Below are 19,061 nucleotides of genomic sequence, written 5' to 3'. Positions count from 1 at the left end.
GAAACATAAGATTTAACAGACATAGTTCGATCCACAAAATATCACCAGACATTTGTCCACAAACACAAGACATAGTTCAACAAATGAATAAGACAAAAAGTTCAAATAGTAAACATGCATATGCAAAGTCTCAATGTCCACATGAGCTCCCCCTGATTATGACATCTCCAACTTCAGCTTCTTCTCTCCCCCTTTGGCATCAGATGCCACAAAGGAGGGGTCTCACTGATCACTAGGTGGAGGGTACATGCTGTAGTAATGGGTGCTGAAATTGTCGAAGACAGAGGAGAACTGGCCAGAAGACATCAAACTGAAGCTGAGTATGAAAAAACTGAATGTTTGTATGAGAGGGCAGATCATACTGCTTAATTGTCCTCCTGGAGCAGTACTCAGCCATAGAGAATCTTCTCTTGGGATATGTCCATCCTGTGACATCAATTGGATAATCTGGATGAGCGTGTGGAGCATCCTCTGTGTCCATAGAAATGCTACCCCCAGCTGATGATTGGGCCTCAGAGTCTGTAGCTGGATTATAATCTGCATCATCTGCACGACGACGCTTTGACTGAAAACGGCCTGCAAGCTTCTTCTTAAGACCACCCAGACCACTGCAATATATATGAGGAATATCCACTGGTTAATAGTTGATGATGTCACAACATAGAGAAAGGAAGTGTAAGTTTCTGTCACGGACCGGACTGTTCGCGCTAGGGGGCCGGACTGTCCGCGCCATCTTGGCGGACGGTCCGTGACCGTCCAGAGGCGATTTCTAGAACCCTAGCCGCCCCCATCCATCCAATCATTGATTTGACAGAAAATAACCATCCAAATCCATTCAAATTTTTGCATCATATTCACAATGAGTAACACGAGCAATTCCACCAATCAAAATTGTAATTCCACTGCCTAATTCTAGATCAGAGAGAAAAACCTATGAATCCCCAAATTTGAATAAATTAGACATATTCCATGAGATTTGAAATACCGAGATGAAGACATGGTTGATGAACTCCAAACAATCTCCCGGTCAGTCCGTGCGCAATTTCGGTTCACCGTCCGCTCACAAACGACAAGAATCACCTTTGGCATGTGGAGTGTGAGAGAGAAAGAGACAAGAGTTGAAAGTGACAATCTGACTGCCTCTGCCCAAGTTATCTGTCTGTCACGGATGGTCGCGCGTGGGGTCTGCGGATGGTCCACGCCCTGTCAATTCAGACAGTCTGCTCTGCTGACTCGGACTGTCCAGAACCTGATACGTCGGACGGTCCGCAGTCATTACCCGGACGGTCCGCGACCTGATACTCAAATATCCAAACTTTGTCCACTTTCTGATTTTGAATTTCAAATTTGGTTTATCACTCAAATATGGATATTTTGACCAATCCAAGGGTTAGTATGCATGCATATACACATTATGTACTTGAGTAACACAAATTTTCATATAAAACTGTTTAGATCAAGCAAGAATCAAAAAATCATCAAAAATATCCATTAAATAGCCTAGAGAGCACATTTGGAATCTAAATGCAATACTACACATGTGTATTCAACCTCAAGCCACGTTTGAGAGATCTATCACGTTCATTTCACTTCTTAATTTGCAAAACCTCGTTTCATCTAATGGCTTTGTAAATATATCGGCCAATTGATCATCCGTGCCAATCGAATATATAGAGATATCTCCCTTTTCAACATGATCTCTCAAGAAGTGATGCTGTATATCAATATGCTTCGTTCTTGAGTGTTGGACCGGATTTGTAGCCAATTTTACTGCACTCTCATTATCACACATGAGAGGCACATTCTTGAAAGTGATCCCATAATCCAATAGAGTTTGTTTCATCCATAATAATTGAGCACAACAATTATCGGCCGGTATATATTCTGCCTCGGCGGTAGAGAGAGCAACGGAATTTTGCTTCTTAGAAGACCATGAAACAAGAGACCTCCCAAGAAATTGACAACAACCGGAGGTGCTCTTCCTATTAACTTTGCAACCCACATAGTTCGAATCCGAATATCCAATCAATTCAAATTGAGCACCTTTGGGATACCATAGACCAATATTGGGGGTATACTTCAAATATCTTAGAATTCTTTTTGTGGTTTTCAAGTGAATCTTTCTAGGTGAAGCTTGAAATCGAGCATACATGCAAACACTAAACATAACATCGGGCCTAGATGCGGTAATGTAAAGCAAACTACCAATTATTGAGCAAAAAAGTTTTTGATCAACCATTGTACCTCCCTCATCTAAGTCTAGATGACCATTTGTTGCCATAGGAGTCTTGATAGGCTTTGGATTTTCTAAGCCAAACTTCTTGAGCATATCCTTCAGATATTTTGATTGACTTACAAAGATTCCATCTTTCAATTGTTTGATTTGAAGACCAAGAAAGAAGCTCAATTCTCCTATCATAGACATTTCAAATTCCTTTGACATCATTTTTCCAAACTGAAAGCACCTAGAGGGGGGTGAATAGGTGATTTTGTAAAAACTTAAGACTTAAAGCCACAAAAACTTGATTAAGTGTTAGCACAATGAAATCAAGTGGTTAAGGACCGAGCTCTTGTGAAACACAATAGTCACAGTGAGAACAAGCACAAGAGACACGATGGTTTATCCCGTGGTTCGGCCAAGTACAACACTTGCCTACTCCACGTTGTGGCGTCCCAATGGACGAGGGTTGCACTCAACCCCTTTCAAGTGATCCAAAGATCCACTTGAATACCATGGTGTTTTTCTTTCTTTCACTATATCCCGTTTGCGAGGAATCTCCACAACTTGGAGCCTCTCGCCCTTACAAATGATGATCACAAAGAAGCATGGATGTAAGGGAGGGAAAAGCAACACACACAAGTCTCAAAAGCAACAGCACAAACACGCACACTAGTCACAACTTGAGCTCTAAGTTCACACACGGAGTTCTCAACCCAAGAGGAGCTCAAATTGCTATCACAAAGAATCAAATGCGCTAGAATGAAGTCTTGGTGCTTAGAGATGATCAAAGAATGCTTGTGTATCTCCTCCATGCGCCTAGGGGTCCCTTTTATAGCCCCAAGGCAGCTAGGAGCCGTTGAGAGCAATCCAGGAAGGCAATTCTTGCCTTCTGTCGGGTGGCGCACCGGACAGTCCGGTGTACCACCGGACATCCCCTGTTCACTGTCCGGTGCAGATCGCCTTCCTAAATTGGCGCAGCCGACCGTTGAAGATTTTGAGCCGTTGACGCACTGGACACTGTCAGGTGCACACCGGACGGTCCGGTGGCCCCATCAGACCGTGGGCTCAGCCACGCATCACGCGCGGATTGCGCGGCCGACCGTTGGCTCACCGGACAGTCCGGTGAATTTTAGCCGTACGCCGCCGACGAATTCCCAAGAGCGGCCAGTTGACTAGACTCCAGCCTGGCGCACCCGACACTGTCCGGTGCACCCAGACTGCGCAGAGACTTGGCTGCTCCAGCCAAGTCTTTTTCCTTTTGTGTTTTCTCTGATTCTAGCACTTAGACAAATATGTTAGTACACAAAAACCAATGTACTAAGTCTAGAATCATACCTTTGTGTTGATTTACACTTCATCCACCATTTGGCACAATTTAATACTTAAACCATTTGTGTTGGGCACTTAATCACCAAAATACTTAGAAATGGCCCAAGGGCACATTTCCCTTTCAATCTCCCCCTTTTTGGTGATTTATGCCAACAACACAAAGCAACACATAGAAGTGCAACATTAATGCAAACAAGAACAAGAATTGTTTTTTATTCAAATTTGGCATATTTGGATCATTCTTTGCCACCACTTGGTTTGTTTTTTGCAAATCAAACTCAATTTCCTATCTCTAAGTCAAATTCACTTGTTGAGGCATAGAGAGAGATATTCCAAGAGAAATTGATCAAAGATTCAAAAACTCCCCCTTTTTCTCATAATCAAACATTCTCCCCACAAGAGACCAACTTTTGACAAAAAGAGACAATAAGAGAATTTTGACAAACAAAGACTCTAACTCTACTATTTTCAAAATTCTCAAGTGGTAGCTGATCCATTTCTTGCTTTGGCCTTAATTTATCCCCCTTTGGCATTAAGCACCAAAATAGGATCATTTTTGGCCCTTGAACCCCATTGCCTCACCAAAAATCTTCAATTAAGAGCAAAAAGGCAATAAGAGCATGGAGATGAACTTGGAGTTAGTTACCCTCTCATCGGAGTGCAGTGGAAGTCTTTCATGGTCCAAGTCCACCTTTCCCTTTCAATCCATTTTTGAGACTAGAACAAGTAAACTCAAACACAAGGTTAGTCCCAAAGTGTCAAGTTGTAACATGCCTCCCCCTAAATAAGTGCATCACTTGCAAATGGACTTGTGAGGTTCGGGGATCATGTGTACAACTTGAGCACCATAAATAAGCAACAAAATGCATAAGGAACATGATCAAGGCATAAAACACATGTATGCTATGAATCAATCCAAGTTACGCGAATCTAAGACATTTAGCTCACTACGCAGCCTGCAAAAGGTCTTCTCATCTAAAGGCTTGGTAAAGATATTGGCTAGCTGGTTCTCGGTGCTAACATAAAACACTTCGATATCTCCCTTTTGCTGTGGTCTCTCAAAAAGTGATGCCGGATGTCTATGTGCTTTGTGCGGCTGTGTTCAATAGGATTATCCGCCATGCGGATTGCACTCTCATTATCACATAGGAGTGGGACTTTGCTCAGATTGTAGCCAAAGTCCCGGAGGGTTTGCCTCATCCAAAGTAGTTGCGCGCAACACTGTCCTACGACAACGTACTCGGCCTCAGCGGTGGATAGGGCAACGAAAGTTTGTTTCTTAGAACTCCATGACACTAGGGACCTTCCTAGGAATTGGCACGTCCTGATGTACTCTTCCTATCAACCTTGCATCCAGCATAATCGGAGTCTGAGTATCCAATCAAGTCGAAGGTTGACCCCTTTGGATACCAGATCCCGAAGCATGGCGTAGCAGCTAAATATCTAAGGATCCGCTTAACGGCCACAAGGTGACACTCCCTTGGGTCGGATTGAAATCTAGCACACATGCATACGCTTAGCATAATATCCGGTCTACTAGCACATAAATAAAGCAAGGATCCTATCATAGACCGGTATGCTTTTTGATCAACGGACTTACCTCCTTTGTTGAGGTCGACGTGTCCGTCGGTTCCCATTGGAGTCTTTGTGGGCTTGGCGTCCTTCATCCCAAACCGCTTGATCAAGTCTTGCGTGTACTTTGTTTGAGAGATGAAGGTGCCGTCCTTGAGTTGCTTCACTTGGAACCCAAGGAAATAGTTCAACTCGCCCATCATTGACATCTCGAATTTTTGAGTCATCACCCTGCTAAACTCTTCACAAGACTTTTGGTTAGTAGAACCAAATATTATGTCATCGACATAAATTTGGCACACAAATAAGTCACCATCACAAGTCTTAGTGAATAAAGTTGGATCGGCTTTCCCAACCTTGAAAGCATTAGCAATTAGAAAGTCTCTAAGGCATTCATACCATGCTCTTGGGGCTTGCTTAAGTCCATAGAGCGCCTTAGAGAGCTTACACACGTGGTCGAGGTACCGTTCATCCTCAAAGTCAGGGGGTTGCTCTACGTACACCTCCTCCTTGATTGGCCCATTGAGGAAAGCGCTCTTCACATCCATTTGGAACAACCTGAAAGAATGGTGAGCGGCATAGGCCAACAAAATGCGAATAGACTCTAGCCTAGCCACAGGAGCAAAAGTCTCCTCAAAGTCCAAACCTGCGACTTGGGCATAACCTTTTGCCACAAGTCTAGCCTTGTTCCTTGTCACCACTCCGTGCTCGTCTTGCTTGTTGTGGAACACCCACTTGGTTCCCACAACGTTTTGCTTTGGACGAGGCACCAGGGTCCAAACTTCATTTCGCTTGAAGTTATTGAGCTCTTCCTGCATGGCCAACACCCAGTCCGGATCTAGCAAGGCCTCTTCTACCATGAAAGGCTCAATAGAAGAGACAAAAGAGTAATGCTCACAAAAATTAGCTAATCTAGAGCGAGTAGTTACTCCCTTGCTTATATCACCCAATATCTGGTCGACGGGATGATTCCTTTGAATCGTCGCTCGGACTTGAGTTGGAGGGGCTTGTGGTGCTTCCTCCTCCATAACATGATCATTTTGTGCTCCCCCTTGATCACACGCCTCTCCTTGATGAACCTGTTCATCATCTTGAGTTGGGGAATGCACCATTGTTGAGGAAGAAGGTTGATCTTGCTCCTTTTGTTCCTGTGGTCGCACATCTCCAATCGCCATGGTGCGTATTGCGGCCATTGGAACATCTTCTTCATCTACATCATCAAGATCAACTTGCTCTCTTGGAGAGCCATTAGTCTCATCAAATACAACGTCGCTAGAGACTTCAACCAAACCCGATGATTTGTTGAAGACTCTATACGCCTTTGTATTTGAGTCATAACCTAACAAAAACCCTTCTACAACTTTGGGAGCAAATTTAGAATTTCTACCTTTTTCACTAGAATATAACATTTACTCCCAAATACACGAAAGTATGACACGTTGGGTTTGTTACCGGTTAGGAGTTCGTATGACGTCTTCTTGAGGAGGCGATGAAGGTAGACCCAGTTTATGGCGTGGCAAGCCGTGTTCACAGCTTTCGACCAAAACCGCTCGGGCGTCTTGAATTCTCCAAGCATCGTCCTCGCCATGTCGATGAGCGTCCTGTTCTTCCTCTCTACCACACCATTTTGTTGTGGTGTGTAGGGAGCAGAGAACTCGTGCTTGATTCCTTCCTCCTCAAGGTACTCCTCCACTTGAAGGTTCTTGAACTTAGACCCGTTGTCGCTTCTCATCTTTTTCACCTTGAGCTCAAACTCGTTTTGAGCCCGTCTTAGAAAGCGCTTGAGGGTCCCTTGGGTTTCTGATTTATCCTGCAAAAAGAATACCCAAGTGAAGCGGGAAAAATCATCAACTATAACAAGACCATATTTATTTCCCCCGATGCTGAGGTAGGCGACGGGTCCGAAGAGATCCATATGAAGTAGCTCCATAGGTCTTGATGTGGTCATCACATTCTTGTTGTGATGAGCACTTCCCACTTGTTTACCTGCTTGACAAGCTGCACAAGGTCTATCTTTTTCGAAAGTTACATTTGTTAGACCTAACACATGTTCTCCCTTTAGAAGTTTGTGAAGGTTCTTCATCCCCACATGTGCTAGACGGCAATGCCACAGCCAGCCCATGCTAGTCTTAGTGATTAAGCATGCATCTAGATCGGCCTCCTCCTTCGAAAAATCAACTAAATAGAGTTTGCCGTCTAGTACACCCTTAAAAGCTAATGAACCGTCACTCCTTCTAAAGACAGACACATCTACATTTGTAAATAAGCAATTGTAACCCATATTACATAATTGACTAACAGACAACAAGTTATACCCGAGCGATTCTACTAAAAACACATTAGATATGGAATGCTCGGATGAAATAGCTATCTTTCCTAAACCTTTAACCTTGCCTTGATTCCCATCACCGAATATGATTGAATCTTGGGAATCTTTGTTCCTGATTAGGAGGTGAACATCTTCTTCTCTCCTGTCATGTGGTTTGTGCATCCGCTGTCGATAATCCAGCTTGAGCCCCCGGATGCATAAACCTGCAAGGCAAATTAGGCTTGGGTTTTAGGTACCGAACTCTTGTTGGGTCCTAAAAGGTTAGTTATAATCGTCTTTGGGACCCAAATGCAAGTCTTGTCTCCCTTGCACTTGGCCCCCAACTTCCTAGCAATCACTTTCTTATTCTTACTATAAATTGCAAAGGAAGCATTACAAGCATGGTAAATTGTAGACGGTTCATTACTTACTTTCCTAGGAATATGAACAACATTTTTCTTAGGCATATTTCTACCATGCGCAACAGAGGAACTAGAAGCAGTCATAGCATGTGAATGATAAGCATAGTTCCTATAAGCATTTCAAGAGAATTTTCTATCACTATAAATGAAAGCATGATTCTTTTTACCACTATTTGCCATAGGGGCCTTCCCTTTCTCCTTGGCGGAGATGGGAGCCTTATGACTTGTTAAGTTCTTGGCTTCCCTTCGAAAGCCAAGCCCATCCTTAATGGAGGGGTGTCTACCAATAGTGTAGGCATCCCTTGCAAATTTTAGTTTATCAAAGTCATTCTTGCTAGTCTTAAGTTGGGCATTAAGACTAGCCACTTCACCGTTTAATTTTGCAATAGAAGTAAGGTGCTCAACACATGCATCAACATTAAAATCCTTACACCTATTACAAATTACTACATGTTCAATACATGAGCTAGATTTATTTGCTACTTCTAACTTAGCATTTAAGTCATCATTGACACTCTTTAGACTAGAAATAGACTCACGACAAGTAGATAATTCACATGAAAGCATTTCATTTCTTTTAACTTCTAAAGCAAGAGACTTTTGCACACTTACAAATTTATCATGCTCTTCATATAAAAGATCCTCTTGCTTTTCTAGCAATCTATTCTTCTCATTCAACGCATCAATTAATTCATTGATCTTATCAATTTTAGTTCTATCTAAGCCTTTGAATAAACTTGCGTAGTCTACTTCATCATCACTAGATTCATTATCACTTGAAGAAGCATATGAAATATTATTTCGAGTGCTTACCTTCTTCTCCTTTGCCATGAGGCAGGTGTGATGCTCGTTGGGGAAGAGAGATGATTTGTTGAAGGCCGTGGCAGCGAGTCCTTCGTCGTCGGAGTCGGACGAAGAACAATCCGAGTCCCACTCTTTTCCAAGGTGTGCCTCGCCCTTAGCCTTCTTGTAAACCTTCTTGTTCTCTCTCTTCCCATTCTTTCCTTGTTCCTGGTCACTATCATTATCGGGACAGTTAGCAATAAAGTGACCAATCTTACCACACTTGAAGCAGGAGCGCTTTCCCTTCGTCTTGCTCTTGTTGGGATGCTCCTTCGACCTTTGAGCGCCGTCTTGAAGCGCTTGATGATGAGGGCCATTTCATCCTCATTTATCCCGGCCGCCTCAACTTGCGCCACCTTGCTAGGTAGTGCCTCCCTGCTACTTGTTGCTTTAAGGGCAATGGTTTGAGGCTCGTGGATCGGCATTGGGCCATTCAATGCCTCATCAAAATATCTTGCCTCCTTGATCATCATTTGCCCGCTTACAAACTTTCCGAGTATTTCCTCGGGCGTCATCTTGGTGTACCTAGGATTTTCACGAATAGAGTTTACAAGATGAGGATCAAGGACAGTGAAGGACCTTAGCATAAGCCGGACGACGTCGTGGTCCATCCATCTCGTGCTTCCATAGCTCCTGATTTTGTTGACCAAGGTCTTGAGCCTGTTGTACGTTTGAGTTGGCTCCTCCCCCCTGATCATTGCGAACCTTCCTAGTTCTCCTTCCACCAACTCCATCTTGGTGATCATGGTGGCGTCATTCCCCTCATGTGAGATCTTGAGGGTGTCCCAAATTTGCTTGGCATTATCCAAGCCGCCCACCTTATGATACTCTTCCCTGCACAAGGATGCTAAAAGAACAGTGGTAGTTTGTGCATTTTTGTGAATTTGTTCATTGATAAACATGGGATTATCCGTACTATCAAATTGCATTCCATTTTTGTCGGGGACCATAATTAGGGGTACCCCCAAGACTCCTAATCTCAGCTGGTAACCCCCATCAGCACAAAGCTGCAAAGGCCTGATGGGTGCGATTAAGGTCAAGGCTCGGTCCACTCAAGGGACACGATCTCGCCTCACCCGAGCCCAGCCTCGGGCAAGGGCAGCCGACCCCGGAGGATTCACGTCTCGCCCGAGGACCCCCTCAAGCAACGGACACACCTTCGGCTCGCCCGAGGCCCAGTCTTCGCCAAGAAGCAACCTTGGCCAGATCGCCACGCCAACCGACCGTATCGCAGGAGCATTTAATGCAAGGGTGGCCTGACACCTTATCCTGACGCGCACCCTTCAGTCGACAGAGCCGAAGTGACCGCAGTCACTTTGCCGCTCCACTGACCGGCCTGACAAGAAGACAGCGCCGCCTGCGTTGCTCCGACTGCTGTGCCACTCGACAGAGTGAGGCTGACAGCAGCCAAGACCGGCCTCGGGCGCCATAGGAAACTCCGCCTCGCCCGACCCCAGGGCTTGGACTCGGGCTCGGCCCCGGAAGACGACGAACTCCGCCTCGCCCGACCCCAGGGCTCAGACTCGGGCTCGGCCCCGGAAGACGACGAACTCCGCCTCGCCCGACCCCAGGGCTCGGACTCGGGCTCGGCCCCGGAAGACGACGAACTCCGCCTCGCCCGACCCCAGGGCTCGGACTCGGGCTCAGCCCTGGAAGACGACGAACTCCGCCTCGTCCGACCCTAGGGCTCGGACTCGGGCTCGGCCCCGGAAGACGACGAACTCCGCCGCGCCTGACCCCAGGGCTCGGACCCAGCCTTGGCCTCGGACGATAGTCTCCACCTCGCCCGACCCAGGGCTCGGACTCGACCTCGACCTCGGAAGACAGACTCGACTTCGACCTCGGAGGAGCCTCCACCTCGCCCGACCTAGGGCTCGGATCGACCACGTCATAAGAGGGACCATCATTACCCTACCCCTAGCTAGCTCAGGCTACGGGGAACAAGATCGGCGTCCCATCTGGCTCGCCTCGGTAAACAAATAATGATGGCGCCCCACGTGCTCCGTGACGACGGCAGCTCTCAGCCCCTTATGGAAGCAAGGAGACGTCAGCAAGGACTCGACAGCCCCGACAGCTGTCCTTCCTCAAGGCTCCAGCGCTCCTCCGACGACCACGACATCATATGAACAGGGTGCCAAGACCTCTCCGGCTGCCACGACGGCATGTACTTAGGGCGCTAGCTCCTCTCTGCTAGACACGTTAGCACACTGCTACACCCCCCATTGTACGCCTGGGCCCTCTCCTTACGCCTATAAAAGGAAGGACCAGGGCTCTCTTATGAGAAGGTTGGCTGCGCGGGAGGACGGGACGGTGCGTGCAGGCCTCTCGCCCCCTCCCACGCGGATGCTTGTAACCCCCTACTGCAAGCGCACCCGACCTGGGCGCGGGACAAACACGAAGGCCGCGGGTTTCCCCTTTACGCCTGTCTCCTTGTTTCCCCCCTCCGTGCTCCGTCTCGCGCCGACCCATCTGGGCTGGGGCACGCGGCGACAATTTACTCGTTGGTCCAGGAACCCCCCGGGGTCGAAACGCCGACAGTTGGCGCGCCAGGTAGGGGCCTGCTGCGTGTTGACGAACAACTTCCCGTCAAGCTCCAGATCGGTAGTCTCCAGCAACCTTTCCAGCCCGGGACGGTGCTCCGTTTCGGGAGTCTCGAGTTCATGTCCCTCGACGGCAGCTACGACATGATACTCCTTCCTCCGCCGCGCGACAGCGACAATGGAGGCCGTCAGCCCGCCCGCCGGTGGCGGAATCAACGACATCTTCCCCACGTGGCGGAAGAACAACATTCGGGTTTGTCCCGTCGCCTCCCCCGCCGACGGAGGAGGAGGCGGGGCAACCAAGGCCAAGCAGGAGGCGGCGCCTTGTCGGCTGTTGAGCGAGTCGACGGCGCCGGCGCCCCAACGCGGGACGCGTCGAGCGTCGACCTCGCGTCTGAGACGAAGACGAGCGCCGTTTCCCCGCAACACGCCAACTCCAAGCGGACGGACGATGCCAGCACGCTCGCAAAGGACTTGCTGGGCGTCAGCCTCGTACCCGAGACGACGGTGCAGTCTGCCCCTGACACGACTTCGTCACCGCCCGTCGACTAGGAGGTACCGACCGATTCCCATCTCGTGCCTTTTGGATTCAGCCTCGACCCACCAAGCGACTTCGCTTCGGTGGGAGCCTTCATAGAGGCATGTCCAAACCCTCCGGGGTACGGTATGCGGTCACCCTGGGACCGGCTGACAGCCGTCTCGACCTACGGGCCCTCGAGTTCCGGGGAAGATGACGAGCCCAACTTTTGTTGGGATTTCTCCGGACTTGGTAACCCCAGTGCCATGCGGGACTTCATGACCGCATGCGACTACTGCCTTTCCGATTGTTCCGACGGTAGCCGCAGCTTCGGCGACGAAGACTGCGGCCCAAGTCGTGAATGTTTCCACGTCGATCTAGGGGGTCCCAACGAAGGCAACCATCTTGGTATACTGGAAAACGGTGATCCCCCTAGGCCTGCGCCTCGCGTTGACATCCTTCGGGAGCTAGCTGTGGTCCCAGTCCCTGCGGGGGGTCAGGACTCACAGCTCGAGCAAATCCGCGAGATGCAGGCCAGGCTCGACGAGGTAGCAGGAACACTTGAGCCGTTCCGCCGGGACATCGGGCAGGAATGGGCAGGCCAAGCTCCGGCCGGAGAAGCGTGTCATCTACCCCAGGGCATCCAGCACTGCATCGCCGACGATGTCAGGGCAAGGCCGCCACCGGCTTCCAGTGGGGTCGGCCAGAACCTGGCTGCAGCAGCGATACTTCTCCGCGCGATGCCAGAGCCATCAACCACCGAAGGGCGGCATATCCAGGGAGAGCTCAAGAATCTCCTGGAGGATGCCGCGGTCCGACGAACCGAAAGCTCTGCCTCCTGAAGGCAGGGGTACCCCTCGGAGCATCGCGCCGCGACTTCCCGATTCATGCGGGAAGCCTCGGTCCACACCGGGTGCACGCACAACACAGCGCCTGCGGCCCCGGGTCGCCTCGGCAACGAGCACCGCCACTGCAACCGTCAAACCCACCTCGATGAGAGGGTGCGCCGAGGCTACCACCCCAGGCGTGGGGAACGCTACGACAGCGGGGAGGATCGGAGTCCCTCGCCCGAACCACCCGGTCCGCAGGCTTTCAGCCGGGCCATACGACGAGCACCGTTCCCGACCCGGTTCCGAACCCCAACTGCTATCACAAAGTACTCGAGGGAGACGAGGCCGGAACTGTGGCTCGCGGACTACCGGCTGGCCTGCCAACTGGTGGAACGGACGATGACAACCTCATCATCTGCAACCTCCCCCTGTTCCTCTCCGACACCGCTCGAGCCTGGTTGGAGCACCTACCTCCGGGGTAGATCTCCAACTGGGACGACCTGGTCCAAGCCTTCGCCGACAACTTCCAGGGCACATACGTGCGCCCTAGGAACTCCTGGGATCTCCGAAGCTGCCGCCAGCAGCCAGGAGAGTCTCTCTGGGACTACATCCGGCGATTCTCGAAGCAGCGCACCGAGCTGCCCAACGTCACCGATTCGGATGTCATCGGCGCGTTCCTCGCCGGCACCACCTGCCGCGACCTGGTGAGCAAGCTGGGTCGCAAGACCCCCACCAGGGCGAGCGAGCTGATGGACATCGCCACCAAGTTCGCCTCTGGCCAGGAGGCGGTTGAGGCCATCTTCTGGAAGGACAAGCAGCCCCAGGGCCGCCAGCCGGAAGATGTCCCCAAGGCGTCCACTCAGCGCGACACCAAGAAGAAAGGCAAGAAGAAGTCGCAAGCAAAACGAGACGCCGCCGACGCGGACCTTGTCGCCGCCGCTGAGTACAAGAACCCTCGGAAGCCTCCCGGAGGCGCCAATCTGTTCGACAAGATGCTCAAGGAGCCGTGCCCCTATCATCAGGGGCCCGTCAAGCACACCCTTGAGGAGTGTGCCATGCTTCGGCGCCACTTTCACAAGGTCGGGCCACCTGCGGAAGGTGGCAGGGCCTACAACAACGATAAGAAGGAGGATCACAAGGCAGAGGAGTTCCCCGAGGTCCACGACTGCTTCATGATCTACAGTGGGCAAGTGGCGAACGCCTCGGCTCGGCACCGCAAGCAAGAGCGTCGGGAGGTCTGCTCGGTAAAGGTGGCGGCGCTAGTCTACCTAGACTGGTCCGACAAGCCCATCACCTTCGACCAGGGCGACCTCCCCGACCGCGTGCCGAGCCCAGGGAAATATCCGCTCGTTGTCGACCCCATCATCGGCAACGTCAGGCTCACCAAGGTCCTCATGGACGGAGGCAGCAGCCTCAACATCATCTACGCCGAGACCCTCGGGCTCCTGCGGATTGATCTGTCCTCAGTCCGGGCGGGCGCGACGCCTTTTCACGGGATCATCCCCGGGAAACGCGTCCAGCCCCTCGGACAACTCGATCTGCCCGTCTGCTTCGGGACTCCCTCCAACTTCAGAAGGGAAACCCTCACGTTCGAGGTGGTCGGGTTCCGAGGAACCTACTACGCAGTGCTGGGGAGGCCATGCTATGCCAAGTTCATGGTCGTCCCCAACTACACCTACCTCAAGCTCAAGATGTCGGGCCCCAACGGGGTCATCACCGTCGGCCCCACGTACCGACATGCATACGAATGCGACGTGGAGTGCGTGGAGTACGCCGAGGCCCTCGCCGAATCCGAGGCCCTCATCGCCGACCTAGAGAGCCTCTCCAAGGAGGCGCCAGACGTGAAGCGCCATGCCGGCAACTTCGAGCCAGCGGAGACAGTCAAATCCGTCCCTCTCGACCCCGGCAACGACGCCTCCAAGCAGGTCCGGATCGGCTCCGAGCTCGACCCCAAATAGGAAGTAGTGCTCGTCGACTTTCTCCGCGCAAACGCTGACGTTTTCGCGTGGAGTCCCTCGGACATGCTCAGCAAACCGAGGGAAGTCGCTGAGCACTCGCTGGACATCCGAGCCGGAGCCCGACCCGTGAAGCAGCCTCTGCGCCGATTCGACGAAGAAAAGCGCAGAGCCATAGGCGAGGAGATCCACAAGCTGATGGCAGCAGGGTTCATCAAAGAGGTATTCCATCCCGAATGGCTTGCCAACCCTATGCTTGTGAGAAAGAAAGGAGGGAAATGGCGGATGTGTGTAGACTACACTGGTCTGAACAAAGCATGTCCGAAAGTTCCCTATCCTCCGCCTCGCATCGATCAAATCGTGGATTCCACTGCTGGGTGCGAAACCCTGTCTTTCCTTGATGCCTACTCAGGGTATCACCAAATCAGGATGAAAGAGTCCGACCAGCTCGCGACTTCTTTCATCACACCTTTCGGCATGTACTGCTACGTTACTATGCTGTTTGGTTTGAGGAATGCGGGTGCGACATACCAAAGGTGCATGAACCACGTGTTCGGCCAACACATCGGCCGAACGGTCGAGGCTTACGTCGATGACATCGTAGTCAAGACAAGGAAAGCCTCCGACCTCCTTTCCGACCTTGAAACGACATTCCGGTGTCTCAAGGCGAAAGGCGTAAAACTCAATCCCGAGAAGTGCGTCTTCGGAGTCCCCCGAGGCATGCTCTTGGGGTTCATCGTCTCCGAGCGGGGCATCGAGGCCAACCCGGAGAAAATCGCGGCCATCACCAACATGGGGCCCATCAAGGACTTGAAAGGCGTACAGAGGGTCATGGGATGCCTTGCGGCTCTGAGCCGCTTCATCTTGCGCCTCGGCGAAAGAGGCCTACCCCTGTACCGCCTCTTAAGAAAGGCCGAGTGCTTCACTTGGACCTCTGAGGCCGAGGAAGCCCTCGGGAACCTGAAGGCGCTCCTCATGAACGCGCCCATCTTGGTGCCCCCCGCTGCCGGAGAAGCCCTCTTGATCTACGTCGCCGCTACCACTCAGGTGGTTAGCGCCGCGATCGTGGTTGAGAGGCGAGAAGAGGGGAATGCATTGCCCGTCTAGAGGCCGGTCTACTTCATCAGTGAGGTACGGTCCGAGACCAAGATCCGCTACCCACAAATTCAGAAGCTGCTGTACGCGGTGATCCTAACGCGGCGGAAGTTGCGACACTACTTCGAGTCTCATCCAGTGACTGTGGTGTCATCCTTCCCCCTGGGGGAGATCATCCAGTGCCGAGAGGCCTCGGGTAGGATCGCAAAATGGGCGGTGGAAATCATGGGCGAGACAATCTCGTTCGCCCCTTGGAAGGCCATCAAGTCCCAAGTCTTGGCAGACTTTTGTGGCTGAATGGGTCGACACCCAGCTTCCAGCAGCTCCGATCCAACCGGAACTCTGGACCATGTTTTTCAACGGGTCGTTGATGAAAACAGGGGCAGGCGCGGGCCTGCTCTTCATCTCGCCCCTCGGGAAGCACCTCCGCTACGTGCTGCGCCTCCATTTCCCGGCGTCCAACAACGTGACTGAGTACGAGGCTCTGGTCAACGGGTTGCACATCGCCATCGAGCTAGGGGTCCGACGCCTCGACGCTCGCGGCAACTCGCAGCTTGTCATCGACCAAGTCATGAAGAACTCCCACTGCCGCAACCCGAAGATGGAAGCCTACTGCGACGAGGTTCGGCGCCTGGAAGACAAGTTCTACAGGCTCGAGCTCAACCACGTCGCCCGACGATACAACGAGACTGCGGACGAGCTGGCTAAGATAGCCTCGGGGCGAACAACGGTTCCCCTGGACGTCTTCTCCCGAGACCTACATCAACCCTCAGTCAAGTCTGGCGACACGCCCGAGCCCGAGAAGGCCTCGGCTCAGCCCGAGGCACCCTCGGCTCAGCCCGAGGCACCCTCGGTTCAGCCCGAGGCGCCCTCGGCTCAACCCGAGGCACCCTCGGCCCCCGAGGGTGAGGCACTGCGCGTCGAGGAAGAGCGGAATGGGGTCCCACCTAATCGAAACTGGCAGACCCTGTACCTGCAATATCTTCACCGAGGAGAGCTGCCCCTCGACCGAGCCGAAGCTCGACGACTGGCGCGGCGCGCCAAGTCGTTCGTCTTGCTGGGGGACGGGAAGGAGCTCTACCACCGCAGCCCCTCACGCATCCTCCAGCGATGCATATCCATCACCGAAGGCCAGGAGCTCTTACAAGAAATACACTCGAGGGCTTGCGGTCATCACGCAGCGCCCCGAGCCCTTGTTGGAAACGCCTTCCGACAAGGTTTCTACTGGCCGACTGCGGTGGCTGACGCCACTAGAATTGTCCGCACCTGCCAAGGGTGTCAATTCTATGCAAGGCAGACCCACCTGCCCGCTCAGGCTCTGCAGACGATACCCATCACCTGGCCATTTGCTGTGCGGGGTCTGGACCTCGTTGGTCCCTTGCAGAAGGCACCCGGGGGCTACAAGCACCTGCTGGTCGCCATCGACAAATTCTCCAAGTGGATCGAGGTCCGACCCCTAAACAGCATCAGGTCCGAACAGGCGGTGGCGTTCTTTACCAACATCATCCATCGCTTTGGGGTCCCGAACTCCATCATCACCGACAACGGCACCCAGTTCACCGGCAGAAAGTTCCTGGACTTCTGCGAGGATCACCACATCTGGGTGGACTGGGCCGCTGTGGCTCACCCCATGACGAATGGGCAAGTAGAGCGTGCCAACGGCATGATTCTGCAAGAACTCAAGCCACGGATCTACAACGACCTCAACAAGTTCGGCAAGTGATGGATGAAGGAGCTCCCCTCGGTGGTCTGGAGCCTGAGGACAACGCCGAGCCGAGCCACGAGCTTCACACCGTTCTTTCTAGTCTATGGGGCCGAGGCCATCTTGCCCACAGACTTAGAATACGGTTCCCCGAGGGCGAGGGCGTATGACGACCAAAGCAATCAGACCGACCGAGAAGACTCACTGGACTAGCTCGAAGAGGCTCGGGACATGGCCTTACTACACTCAGCGCGGTACCAGCAGTCCCTGCGACGCTACCACGCCCGAGGGGTTCGGTCCCGAGACCTTCAGGTGGGCGACTTGGTGCTTCGGCTGCGACAAGACGCTCGAGGGCGGCACAAGCTCACGCCTCCCTGGGAAGGGCCGTTCGTCATCGCCAAGGTTCTGAAGCCTGGGACATACAAGCTGGCCAACAGTCAAGGCGAGATCTACAGCAACGCTTGGAACATCTGACAGCTACGTCGCTTCTACCCTTAAGATGCTTTCAAGTCATTCGTACACCTCGTTCACATACAAAGTCTAACCATCAAGAAAGGGTCAGCCTTGCCTCGGCAAAGCCCGACCCTCCCTCGGGTGCTAAAAGGGGGGAACCCCCTCTGCGTCAAAATTTTCCTCGGAAAAGATCTTTTCTGCCAGAACGTCTTTCGTGCTTTTCGACTACTTCGAAAGTGGGATCCTGAAAACGACGGAGTACACGTAAGCAGCCAAGGTTGACCGAGCCGAGGGACTCCTACGCCTCCGGGATACGGATACCTCACTCATCACCTTCTGCGATAAGTAACTCACGCTCGGATAAGCGATTCTATGGACCGAACAAGTCTTAACGCTCGAAAACTCTTCTGTCGAAACAAATTTTCGTGCCTTCTAGACTATATCGATAGCAGAATCCTATGGACGAGTAAGAGTACACGTAAGCGGCCAGGCCGACTGAGCCGAGGGACTCCTACGCCTCCGGGATACGGATACCTCACTCATCACCTTCCGTGAAAAGTAACTCTCGCTCGGACAAACAATTCTGTTACCGACAAATAAGTCTTGATATTTGAAACAAGAGGAAAAGAAACACAGCTTTACAACACGACGATAGTATGTTTTGGGCCTCGGCGGCCGCAGAAAACATACGCACACTACAAGATGAACCGATCCTGCAGGCTCAGACGTCGACGGAAGGGGAGCAGCAGCACCCTCGGCGTCAACTCCACCTTCAGCGAAGTCCGACCGAGCCTCGGACGGCAACACGGTCGGAGGATCTCCACTCCGAAGGACGACGTCAGCGCCACGCCCGGGCTATCGCCGCCAGGGTCTTCTTCAGGAATCCGGCCCGAGCAGACGGCTCGGCCGGCCGCCCCAAAGCCTCAGCCAGCTGCCTTTCCGAGGACATCAGCCCGGCTCATGGCCTCGGCAACTCAACTCCGGCGCCGGTCCCGCCAGTGGACGGCCCGGCCAGGCTCCGGCCGACGAAGTCTTCTTTTTGAGCCAACTCAGCCTCGGTCCATGCTAACACCGCTGCCTCCGGCTTCGGCTCATCGAAGAGCGGCCGAGGGTTCCCTTAACTAAGCAAGAGAAGCCTCGGGCGGCAAGGCCGACCGAGCCGAGGGACTCCTACGCCTCCAGGATACGGATACCTCACTCGTCACCTTCGCACGAGGCAACTCACACTTGGTTAAGCGGTTCAGTTAGCCGACAGGCGAGTCCTAGTGCTCGAA

General features: G+C 52.2%; 1 protein-coding gene across 1 annotated transcript in view; it reads right to left on the bottom strand.

The window, feature by feature from the left end:
* Nucleotides 1-222: 222 nt before the first annotated feature.
* Nucleotides 223-19,061, bottom strand: part of LOC111590160 (uncharacterized) — a 35,544-nt gene continuing 16,705 nt past the window's right edge. The window contains exons 3-4 of the mRNA XM_023301084.1: nt 363-608; nt 223-265 (exon numbers count right to left, since the gene is read on the bottom strand). Coding sequence (XP_023156852.1) covers nt 223-265; nt 363-608 — 289 coding nt within the window. The remainder of the gene's footprint in view (nt 266-362; nt 609-19,061) is intronic.

Source organism: Zea mays, chromosome 9, assembly GCF_902167145.1.
Source record: "Zea mays cultivar B73 chromosome 9, Zm-B73-REFERENCE-NAM-5.0, whole genome shotgun sequence".
Classification (NCBI taxonomy): Eukaryota; Viridiplantae; Streptophyta; class Magnoliopsida; order Poales; family Poaceae; genus Zea; species Zea mays.
This window is presented reverse-complemented; position numbering and strand designations above follow the sequence as displayed.